Raw genomic sequence first — 12,761 nt, forward strand, 5'->3', positions numbered from 1 at the left:
CAAAGGGGTGTCTATATTTATAGCTCCCCGCGTTCGGGTACGCCCGTGCAAGTTAATCCTTCCAGTCCCCAGTCTTTTGCTTATTAAGAGAAAAATCTCGGTTTCTCGTCCGCATAATTTCAAGCGTACGAGCATTTTTTTCAGACGGCTTACGGTGGACCAATTCCAGGATGAATTCCACGAGTAAAGTACAAAAAAATCCATTGTGATGATACAAAAATAAACCGTAAAAACTGAATATTTTAAGTACGATCGATAGCTATTTTTTGCCAGCGTAAAAGAATCCCTCCCGGTTTTTTATCAAACATCTGTAAATACTTCCACCCCGAAAATTCTTCGCCCACGGAATCCGTTCTTTTTTTCCCTTCACGGGAATGCTTATCGTGCCTTTCCCAAAACTCACATCTGATCACGGTGCCTGTCACGATGATCGGAGTATCTGGTGTGTCGTTCCTCTGAGATGCCATAGATGCCAGCTACCGCGGCCATACCTCAATCTCCACGTGCGCCGGCAATCTAGAGAGCCTTATCAGGCTCATAATCTTCCTGCTGGACGCTGCTACGAGCGCCGCGGATTCCCGTTCAGCGTCATCGTGCGCGGAACGCCTCGATTGTGCGGACGCTTCTATTTTCAGGCAGGATTTCCGAACGAGCACTCGCCCGTCTCGCTCTTGACGCGACGACCGACGTGCTGCGCGCTTCCATAAGCGGACGAGTCCACCTTCCTTCTAATTCCGCCCTTGAACTCTAACCTCAGATTCGCGTTAATTGAGCTGAGTTCAAGCTAGGTGCATCGCGACGGGATCCTTATTTCTTTTTGGCATCCATGAGCAATTTTAATTTTAATATACACGCTGTTTGACAAAAAGGTCAACGCACCTCGTTAAAATAATTCTAGATCCGTAAAATATAGTATGTGAATAGCAAGACATGCGAGACACAGATTTTCTTATATAAATGGTTCTTGTTCTGTGAAATCATTATCACTTTTTATCTCCTCTCATCAGCGCATGCAAAGTTTCAGTAGATGGGAAAACTTGCTTTGAAATGCGTCGATTTTTTTACGTCAAACAACGAAACTTTTCTTTGATTAATACAGAAACTTAGGAAAGCTAAAGGAAAATCTAGAAAAAAATGGACAAAATTGAAATCACATCTTTCTTGCTTGGTTCGTACGTTCGGGCATAATAATACGGCGACACGTCGGCGACGCAATCGTGAAGTCGATTTACACGCGTCAAACACAGTCGAGGCCGTTTTGTCAAAGTTTATTGCAAAACTACATTTTAATTACAAGCGTCGGAAATTCTCACTCCAGTTTTCGAGTTTTACAAACAGCGAAACAGAGAACGGAAAGAAAAGCGGAGCAAAAACTGAGTGCGGAGATATACGTGGATGGATTAAAATGGCCCACCCTGTATAGATGATCTTTTGAGTTATTTATTTGGCTGATACATTTATTGCATCGCCACACTAATTAGTAGAAATAAGACGTGACAAAATGTTTCGTTTTCTATTTTTCCTTGTAAAATAACTCACGAAAACCATCGTAAATTATGAAACTTTACTTTAAAATCGGCAAAAAAACGCCGGCCGAGCGCTATCCAATTTTTTCATCGCCTGCTCTATTCCATTTCGTCGAAACCAATCGCGAGCACGCAATGTCAATATGAAAGCGACCGGAAACCGAACGCAAATGGATTCGCAACTCGGACACACTATTCGGCGCGATTTTACGATGCCACCGCTCGCTTTTCCGTGGCGACAACGCGAGCTTTGATCGACCGACTTTGGTCACGAAAGCGCGATACACTTGATACAATATTGTAAAAAAATTTACCGTACCATCTGAAAACTTCGTAATTTTTCCAACTGGTTTTGAAAATAATTTTAGTTATCACGGAGAACACTTTTTCACCATTATCGCAATTCGCGATGAAATGGTCTGTTATGAAGTGATAAGATAAATTCGTTCACACTGTCATTTATTTAGCAATGCTTAAATAGAACTTGATAAAAAAAAGTAAAAATAAAGACCAAAAATTGTACAATCAAGTAAACGAAGTAAACAATTGAGAGAATTCGCTCAGAAATTCGCTCGCGGCGAGAAATAGAATGTTGACGCTTTCCCTTTTAACAAGAGTCAATTGTTGGACACTTACGATTACATTATACTCTGATCGCAGGTACAACGGCATGTAAGTTATGCCATTGTGCGTTTATACACACGTGGTTCGATCGGCCGTGACACGTTTTCGCTCGTCGGCGCGCGCTCGCGTACTCGCGGAAATTCTAGAGTCGTGACGCCGAGTCGCGACTGATTGACGGCGAAATTACAATTGGCGACCTCGAAGAAGCGGTAAGAAGCGACTTCTTTATCTTTCTTCTAATCCGAGAAGAACGTGTGTGCGTTCATCCGCGCGGAGCGTTCTAGCTTCAGCGTACTTTATTTATTCCAACTTGTAATCGATACTTCCCTAATGAAGGTATTAAAAATTACCAATAGCTCTCGCAAGCAAATAAAAAATGGAAAAATTATTCATCGCGAGAATCATGCACTTCGTTGAAGAGAAAAATTGTCGCGAAGATTAAATGGACGAATGTGCGTGCATGCGCGTTTATTACTGCTACCGAATTGGCGCGCGTAGAATGCTCGATAGCAAGATGCAATTAGTTGATTTGCAAAGTGCACTATATATGATAGATGGGGCAGTATTCTGCTAACTGGGCATACTCCAACGCATCCGAAAGAGAGTAAACATTAACGAGAGACGACAGTCCGCGCTCAAAAGTTCTAAATACGTCAAAAAGAAAAATGTGCAATGCTAATTGCTGCAATTAAATATGAAAATTAAAATGGTTGTTATTTATAGGATGTTCTTCTCGATGTTTAACATTATTCAATTATATATAAGAGAAAAGAAAGAATGATTCATTGTAACTTGGAAACTATCGATGTCTTGAAGAAAAAAAAAAAAAAGAAATTGCGCAACTCTATATATCCTACATAGAGAGTATCGCAAAATTTACGAATTTCTTTTAACGACAAATCTTCCACAATTACAATTTGCTGATTTTCGAAAATATCGAGCCACTCGATAATTTATCAGCATTTAAAAAGGAATTTTTTTCCGCAAACAAATTGAGCTTTAAAGTGATAAATAAATAGTAGTAACAAATGTATTTTTCAATTAATTCTAATAAACTTCACTTAAAATTTCAGTTAAAAGCTTCGCTAAAAATACAATATTAAAAATTTTTAAATACAATGCTAAAAATTTTAAAATACAATGCTAAAAATTTAAAAGATGCGACAAATGACCTTTTTCGACATTCTTGCTAAAAAAAAATCGATTTCAACAAATCTGTCATTAAAAAGACATCCGTGAATTTTTGAACACTCTTCATAGGAAAATAAATCAAAGGGAATGCAGCAAAGTGAGTTAACCGCATCTCGCGATTGATTGCCGCCGAATTACGCGACGATGCGCTAATTCGCGTGCAACAATGAATCAAGCAGTGCGCGTTACAATTCTTCATGCACGTGTGAATCAATTTGTGAATTACGCGAATAACAGCCGCCCTCTCGTTTCTTTCGTTCCGGCAGACGGAAACTGCGATCACGTCCTCGCCATAATTTGCGTGACGATTAATGACAAATGTCCGTTATCGACAGCAAATTCCGGCCACTGAGAGTCAATAAATAATTAATGACGCCAAAGTTTTGCTCTTTCGCGGTATCCATATAAGCTCTACCGAAAGAGAATGTGCTGTTGAAGAAATTACAAACTTCCGTTAAAAAAATTACTAAGTCGTTGAAAGTCGTAAAAGTAAGCCAGAGATCGCGCAAAATTGCAGATACAGTGTGGCGCAAGATTTCTTATCAGTGTTAATAGGCGGCAAACGACACGTTTTATCCCTGCTACACATCAAACATGTCCGCTTACTGGATCGTATTCGATAACGAAAACGTGAGATTGCCCGAATTTAAGAAGCGCGGACTCGCGTGACCGCGCAACACAATTTATCGGTGCCGATAAATCTCGCATTAAATCGCATTCATTCCGCAGATCGTATCCGGCGTAACAGCGTTGCTGTTTTAATTGGCGCGCAAAATGGCTATTAACCATACGGACTGTCGACGACCATATCGAGCATCGCAATGAGAATCAAGCGCGCGATAACGCTATTGTTTCACGCACGACAAGTATCGCGTGTGATAATTACTTTTTAAAATATTTCATACATATTTAAAACGCGTTTCTTTATCTTCTCGACAGTTTTATCCGGTTTTAAAAAAAGAATCGTATAAAGCTTTATATGGCAAGTATATTTTTGACATTCTTAAATGACACGCATGAATTATTCGTGTCTGGACTGACTTTTAAGAGTATCACGAAATGCTCAAAAAACTTAGACACATGGTTTGAGAATTCTAGAAAATTATTACATATTTAAAAAATTAAATAGTTCGCTTTAAATCAAATCACATCCTCCACTGAAGATAATTTGATTAAGAATTGAAACGTTTGTAAAGTATTATTTGAAACATAACTTAATTAACACATTGACAACTGCGTCTTTGGCTTTTATATTAGCCTTTTTAATAGTACACACAATTTTTTTAATATTTTAAAAAATTTAATAAAATTTGCATATTAAATATTAAACAAATTTGATAAAAAACATGAATGATGCACGTGTGTCATTTACGTATTAAAATTGCTAGTGGATGCCTCAGCCATTGTTGTATTTTGTTACTAACGTTGTATTGTTAATTTACGCCGGACAATTGTAATCGAGGATTTTTATAACCATAAGTGTATTTTCTATACGTTTTTAATTCTCAAAATCTATATCTCTCAAAAACAACAAAATAAAATCTTTACCAAAAGCAATTTACGATCACAATTACTGAAGACAACACGATACACGTCGTTTTCAAACAATGCACTCGCGAATACTCTATTCAGTCTACTTAAATGATGCACCATCGAAAAACGATCACGCCGCGACTCTTCCATCAAACGCACCCTCGATCACGATCACTAAACGTGCCCGACATGATGCACGTTGACACTTAGAAAAACTCAACACGCGATTGTTTTATTTTATGCGCATTAACCCGCTTTCGCCCGAATTATTTATCTACCCCGACGTGTATGCATCGAAATAAGATAGTCGTTACTGGCTAATTCAAATAACGGGGTGTTTTTATAATTTTCTCTTCGCAGCTTGTGCGTGTGCCATTTTTATCATATCTCCGCGTTTACTAGCGCTTGCTCACTCGAGATCGCTGCAACGCAGCTGCTAATCACACAAAGGCTGTACTGATACTGTCAACCGCATTCAGAATTCCAGAACTCCGGAAGGGACGGAGCGAGGAACGCGGGGGTGAAAACGGGTTAATCGCGCAGTGGACTAGTAGCCACCCCTCCCTCGCGAACGCAACCCCCCGGATGACTATCGCGACTCGCAAGAGGGTGGCGAGAAGACGACCGGCCGGCAGCGTGGCTGCCTTAGTTTGTTGAAGGCGCGTGCCACGCCGTCCTTCCAAGTCCACCCAAGCGACTTCCACCACCGCGACACGATCGCCTCCCACTAACGACCCCCCCGCGCGTATCCCGAACGTCACGTTTCCACCCCTGCAGGGGCACAACCCACGAGGCGCCCCTTACATCGCTAGCTCGATATTCCTTCCGCACTCGTGCACCGAAGACGATCCAAGCGTATCCGGCCGGTCCCCCGTGGGAATCCAGGGAAAAGGGCAGACGAAGGCGAAGAACGTGACAGCGGGACGCCTACACCGTCGACCGGAAGTGTCATCGCGGCGCGAATCCGCAAATCCAAGTAAATCGCTCCGTAAGTCAATTTATACGCATGCCGAATCTCCCGAAATATAAAAATTCTTTTAATTCTGCTTGCTGTCCTCGAAAACATCACTCAGAGCGCGTAGTCGGATAAATTTTCCCTCGCTATTTATTAAACGTAATAACTGCGCCGCGTGTGAACGATCGAGCCATATTGCGCCGTTTATTGCGAGTGCAGACGAGAAAATTAATATATATCGAGCCTGCGAAGTAACGCCTCCATAAGAAGCCGCAGTATCAAATTGCCGCGACGTGCGCGTAGCAATGCAAAGAGTAGAGGCTTTCGGTTGGTGTTATTGATACAAGTAAATTTAGTCCCGGCTGTATTTCCATCATCTATTAATATCGGCCAATATCGATAGACCGGCTATAACTTCACCGAGGTCTGCTTCTTACAAACTTAATGCGTACTGTGCATTAAGCTCGACTCAAAGAAAACGATATTTCTAATATATTTTTCTAATATTGAGTAATTTTCTTTTTCCGCATCATACATTTATCAGATATTTTAATTTAAAAACAGAAACGGGGAAGGGACGCAAAACCATTATGTAAATATAATGTTAAAATATTGCATTGTGAAAAAAAAATTTTTGTGAATTCGCAATTTCATAAGGTAAATATTTGTGCCGTCGACAAAGGTCAGAAGCGCCTTTATCGTAAAAAGTCGACGTTCACTATGATAGGCTTTATAATCTCGAAATTCTCGTCGTTCACCCCATTGAACACTTGCTAGCAGCTAATAATAGTTTAATATAAAATCCAAGGGCAGATAAGTGCCATCTATACGTGGGCGAGTTACGGTCAAGGGTTAGCCTTCGCTTCCGAGTGACATAGCGAGAATCCAGAGCTTATGAGATCGCACTCTTAATATCTGAAAAATTCTCTCGGTAATTCACTATTTTTCTTTCTGCTTTTCATTGTTTGCAATGTAAATTATTATCGTGTTTACGCGCGCGAGATTGCTCAAGAATGTCGATGCTGGCCCGCCACAAGCGGGCAATTGATCGTAACCGGTTGAGTCATAACAAGTATTATCGTCTGCTCGAGTGCAAAATGGGACTGCCAAGAGAGATGCGACACGCATCGAATGACGTTTTTATTGATCAGAGCGACACCGCATACAAGCGACAAAAAGACATAAGCGGTGACGCAAATTTGGCCGCAGAATTGAGTGTGTCCGTCGCGTGGGTGTGCGCTAGTTGCCATTCACTCGAAGGATAAACGCATAAAGCGAATGCCGGACGAGTCTGCCAGTACGCGCGCAAAATCTATGAGCAATAAGCTTCGGCGTTAATTGGACTTCCACGATAATTCGGTGCTGCGCAAACGTCGCCCATCTCCCTACATTCGGCCAGTATGCAAATCTCGCTCCGCATACGGATTTCTGCGGGACATTGTCCGTGAAATTACATCGCTGAAGTATATTATTAACTTAAGTTCTCCTCTCACTCACTCTCTCTTTCTGTGGTTTAAAGAAGTACGCGCCATTCTATAGCACAACAAGAGTGATCTGCTATTAAAAATTTTTTTAAAGAGTTTGCAAATTTTTTTAATTTTGCATGCATATTTTTATAGTTGAAAAGTTTTTATAAATTTCTGTATAATAAAATATAAAATGTTTTTATAATCAATTTTTCAAAATAGAATACCTGAATTTTCTGAATTATTAAAGCATAACGCAAAAGAACAACCGGTGTAATTTCTTATTGTTAATAAGTAAATGGTATGTTGCATAATAAGTTTTAACAAGTACAATTTTTCATAGAAAAGTTAGAAACTTTTGCAAGAAAATTTAAATCGTAGCTATTTTATTTTCAGTCGTAGAACTAACTTGTATATAAAACTTGTACAGTTTATGACGCCATTAGTTGTTCGTACATTAAACCATAAATAACAATATTTCTTCAGATACCTCGAGAAAGCGCGTTACTAGATTATCTTTGATTCCGAATGAAAGTTCCTTTAAACAAATGCGACGTATACGAACGAAAATTCGATTTCATGCTTAAGTAGTTATATTTGTGCATAGTCAGACGGTGCTTGACGCATCTCTCTCTCTCTCTCTCTTTCTCTGTCCTTCTCTGTACGCTCAAAGGATATAAACGAGCGAATCTCAAACGCCAGGACGTGGAATAAATGTGCGCTTAAACTCGCTTTCACGGCTAAGTAGATGCCGCCGCATTCGGACGGCTATTACGAATCCGCTCGATCAGCAAAACTTGCGGTGGCAATCAGAATATCTTATTCTTAATATTTATAATCTTATTCTTAATATTTCGCTCTTTCTCTACTTGCAATTTAAAAATGTCGTTTCATTAAAAAATAATCTGTTTTTTTTTTATAAATACTCCGATGTTGACAACGCATGTTCGTATTAAATGAACCGGAAGAGTCGTATTTCGTGCAAACAAATCCGGCGACCAACAAGTAGCAACATAAATTCGATTTCACGAATAGTTACCCTAGTAAGTAGATACATAGATGCGGACAAACGGGAGTAAATACGTTCGTGTGTAGAGATAGCCAATATAGATACCTCCGCGGCAAGACAAAGTAGCTAACGTCCGTAAAACGGGCCGGCAAAGTAGATGTGTACACACGCCGGCAAACAAAATATAGATACCTTCCGTACGACAAGTGCGGACAAGTTTTAAAAATGGCTTTCGCTGCACGGCAGAAGAGAATTATATTAACGTGCTTGACAGGAATTTATCACATTACTAGAAAGAAGAAGTATGCACTCGACATAATTAATTGGCAAAGTTTTATTTATGGAAAACTGAAAACAAAAAGTACCATATGGGAAAATATCGTGATATTTATTCGCATTATTAATAAACAGCGAAGAAATAATGTCTCGCGACCAGCATACACTTTTCGTAATTATTTTTAGTATAGCAGAGATATTGTTAAACGTTGTTGTATTATTAAATGATGTTGTTTAATCGCTATCCAACCATTTCACAAATCTTTCAGATTTATACGCATTCGTTTGGCATTTGTTTTGACTTACACAATCTGTGCCGCTGCGAAATCCATTTATGTGAATTATTATATTATTATTTTTATCTGAGCATCTCTCGGACACGCAACGCATATCCTTCCTGATCAGAGGATACGCCGCGCCATCCGTCCGGGCGAAGGTCAGGATTTCCTTTGGAGAATTGTCGATAATGCAGTTTATACCATGCAGCGCGTACGGCGGATCGCTTATCGATTTCGGCACCCAGTGACCTATTTTCCAATCGAGCTCGAGGAAGCGCGCTCTCGTAAGGACACAGAGCGGCGCCGTTTTCGATGAGGACACGCGCCTTAGGTTGCTCCAAAGGAATGAATCAACGGCGCCTTTTCGGCGTCGCGCTTCTCGTCGCGTATAACATAAACATTCACTCGCAATTTGTTTATTTCTTACGCGATTTTCGTTCTAGCCGACAACGTGTGAAATGGCGCGTGTAATAACAAAGATTCACGTCGAGTGCAAAACACTCGAAAAACTTGGAAAAATATTTGGCTAATAACTTTTTTTTTAATCTATCGGTGAATCCTGTGTAATTGAACAAATTAAAATGAACGCCGATATAGATGAATATTCGCAATAAACCAGAAATATATATTTGCGAATATTTGGGCATGTAATAAATATGCAGAATATTCAATAACACTGTTATACGACTAATAATTACAAAAATAGCCCGATTTTTTTTCTAACAAATATGTATGCCGATAGTAAGACTTTATCACTCTGCCGTTTAAATTATTTTAGAAAAGTTGCAAAGCGCATGTGCGGCACTGCGTCGGAGTCGACCGCATGCACGCTTAATAAGCTTCGTGTTTCGCCGTCCTCGGCGGTAATGGTCGGATCTTCGAGGTCCTTCGTCGAGGACCTCGGGAGACCAGGATCGATCGCGTTGCGAACGATCGACCAAACCGCATTGACCGAGGTTGTTGTCCCCCCTGTGAATATACGTTTCGAGAACTGTATCCCGCTCTCAACCGAGTACTCGCCTGATGAAGTTGACCAGTGTCTCGATACCGATACACTTAGACGTGCATCAATATCGTCGGTACTGTACAATCGATTGATTAGAAATCGGACAGAATCAGTTGGATAATGCAATCATTGGTCGAATGGTAAATGAAACATCAGAATTAAACGTCAGTGAAAATCCCGAAGCGTTGATTAAAGGTGTATATGTATATCGAGAGATGAAGATTAATTAATACTTTGAAAGTAACATATGCGCGCATAGCAAACTCGCGGTTTAATTGATTTAATTGTAAACCAAAGCTTCCACGCCACAAATGATTTCCAACAAAAAACGATATCTCGGGCAAACGGGTATAATTTAAACGTAAACTGCGTTTATTTTAGAGAAAGTTTAATTAACACGCTGTGCGCGAGCAAAGTTATAATAATCCTTAAAACTTCGGCAGGCGATCCGTCATTACGATAATTAGGATTGGCCCACTTCGGAAAGCGACACGTGGGTGTTCGAGTGCGAGTTCTCGCATGAGAATGTTAACGCATTCCCCGAAAATGACGTGTAAATTGAATTTCATTAAAAACGCCACGTAAAACGGCCGCAATTTCCTTTATACGATAAAATATAATTTTGATCTCGCGTCAATTTCTTTTGCGTATATTCCGAATTACGCGTCGAGTGCTGAAAACGCAATTACGTCTTTATTTTTTATTTTAACAGAAAGATTTTACGATTTAAAATATGGTATCTGCAGTTATGTAAAAAAAGAAACTACTTTCCCAATAAATTAAAAACTTGATATTGAAGGAGTTAAAAGTCGAGAACAATTGGCACAGGGCTTTTATTTGTTGGAGGGCAATGTGAAATTCCAGGCGGGAATTCCGTTAATACACCTGCAGTCTGTTAATACACTTCCGTCGACGTATAGCGAAGAGTAATAGCGCTTTCCGCGAGACTTGCATTTATTCAACATGATAAATAGAGTAAAACTGAAATAAGTGGCAGTCAAAACAAATGCCTGACGCTTGATGCGTGTACGCACACGTGGTGAACAGCTGGTTTGGCACCTCCGCCGTAAACATGTCATGTAAACACGTGTAAGTGAAGGGAAACATGTGAAACTCGCATTACACCTGCCATTATCATCACAGATATGGCCACGATGATCAAAGACCAAATTGGCAAACAAATTTACGATATCTCTCTCTCTCTCTCTTTCTACGTTTCCGAAACCAAAAATATTAATTCGAATTGGCTAGAAGCCCAAAAACCGTTCTAATAATTTATTAATTCATAAAAATCATTCAAGATTTTACTAAAAAGCAAAAATTTTACTTCATGTAAAACATAAATTCATAATGTCAGACCGTGTGTAGTTTAATCTTGATGGCGTTATGAACAAAAGCAAATTTAACAACTTTATATTTTTGTTAAAGCTTAAAGATCTTAAGCTTAAAGATATTCTATATTTATTATTTTGCAAAATATCGAGTTAAAAATTTATTATTGTCTTTTAAAAGAATAGAAATAATTAATATGTTTTTTGCACCATTGAGAAAAAGATTCTATTAATTTTTCAATATATATTAAACGCATTCGTCTTTTATCCCATTTCAATTTATCGCAATCCATTCACACCGCAATACCAATCCTTAATTGCGCTCTTGTTTAGAACATATTAAGCGTGTACATTGAATATGCATGACAGACGATCGTCTTATACGAGCAGTTCGGCGAGTTTAACTCAGGCTGATTTAACCCGACACGACGAGATCTCGTGTTGCCTTTTGCAAAACAACGTGTGAAAAAACAATAGCAATTATCAAAAAAGAATAGGAGTTCTTAAAGAAATCAGCTTCAAATATCTAACAATAAAGATTTTAAATCGATCTGAAATCCAAAAGTTTTTGGAATAAAAGTGTAGTAAAACTCAAAGATGTAGAAAAGAAAGTTCAAGAATATAATTCAAGGATATCATAATTCAAGAGTCTAAAATTCAAATATATAATACAAGGTTCTAAAATTCAAGAGGTATCAGTTTGCAGAAATCAGAACCTAGAATTTTCTTGATTTTCAAGAGACTAAATGTTTAAAAATTAAAATTTTTCTTATTATAAAAAAAAAATTTTTTTTTTCCCAGAATATATTATTCGAGATTCCGGAGATTTTTTCAGGATAAAATGTAACTTCTCTCTTTAGATAATCTTCTTTAATTTTCGCTGCACTATTTAAAAAGTTAATTCTACAGTTTGCGCTTTTAGTGGAAAACAAAGTTAATTCCATGTAAAAATTGCGTGACGCCAAGTGATAACCGGAAAATTGTTTATCATGTGAGCTTTTTATCAGACTTTTTATGCCTCACACCATACACCATACCGTAGGCAGGGCGGATCCCAGGAGTATTGCCTCACCCGCCGGCACACTAACACTGTAAAAAACGTGCTTCAAAGCCGCTTCATCAAAAACAGGAAGTCAGAAACGTCTCGTGGAATTATTTAAAGAGTCATTCGTCACGTAAACATCGGTCAATGAGCTTCCGAGTTTTTCGAAAAAGGAATGTAGCCGGGATAAGACTTGCATTAAAGCCTAATTAAAATTTCACGGAGAATCAGGCGCTCTCTAATCCAATGAGGGCGTACATCTCTGTATAAGCTTCTCATTTCTTTCCAAGCATTCTATACGTGAACCAAACTCCGAAATTGAATCAAGCCTAATAGTTTCCTGCTTTAGCTCGAACAACCATTTAACGCTAAATGCGCGCCGAGAATACGGACCGAAAGAGAAACAATGGACGAAGAAGGGCGAAGGTTACGGGGAGGGATAGTAACAGAAGGAAATTAGGCTACTCTCGTATACATGTATATTATTACCGATATATGTATGTATGTGTACATGTAGCTGTGTC

At 39.1% G+C, this 12,761-nt stretch overlaps 1 protein-coding gene across 10 annotated transcripts in view; it reads right to left on the minus strand.

The window, feature by feature from the left end:
* Sh (Potassium voltage-gated channel protein Shaker) overlaps positions 1-12,761 on the minus strand; it is a 107,151-nt gene that overhangs the window by 51,337 nt on the left and 43,053 nt on the right. Inside the window, exons 1-2 of one of the 10 annotated variants that reach the window (XM_067346976.1) lie at positions 4,890-5,624; positions 404-747 (exon numbers count right to left, since the gene is read on the minus strand). The exons of 8 other annotated variants lie outside the window; for them this stretch is intronic. In XM_067346976.1, the coding sequence (XP_067203077.1) occupies positions 404-489 (86 nt within the window). In that variant the 5' untranslated portion in view covers positions 490-747; positions 4,890-5,624. Of the gene's footprint in view, positions 1-403; positions 3,010-4,889; positions 5,625-12,761 lie in introns of those variants that run through there. One more of the 10 variants, XM_012370844.2, reaches the window with a different exon arrangement.

This window comes from Linepithema humile, chromosome 1 (assembly GCF_040581485.1).
Source record: "Linepithema humile isolate Giens D197 chromosome 1, Lhum_UNIL_v1.0, whole genome shotgun sequence".
Taxonomy (NCBI): Eukaryota; Metazoa; Arthropoda; class Insecta; order Hymenoptera; family Formicidae; genus Linepithema; species Linepithema humile.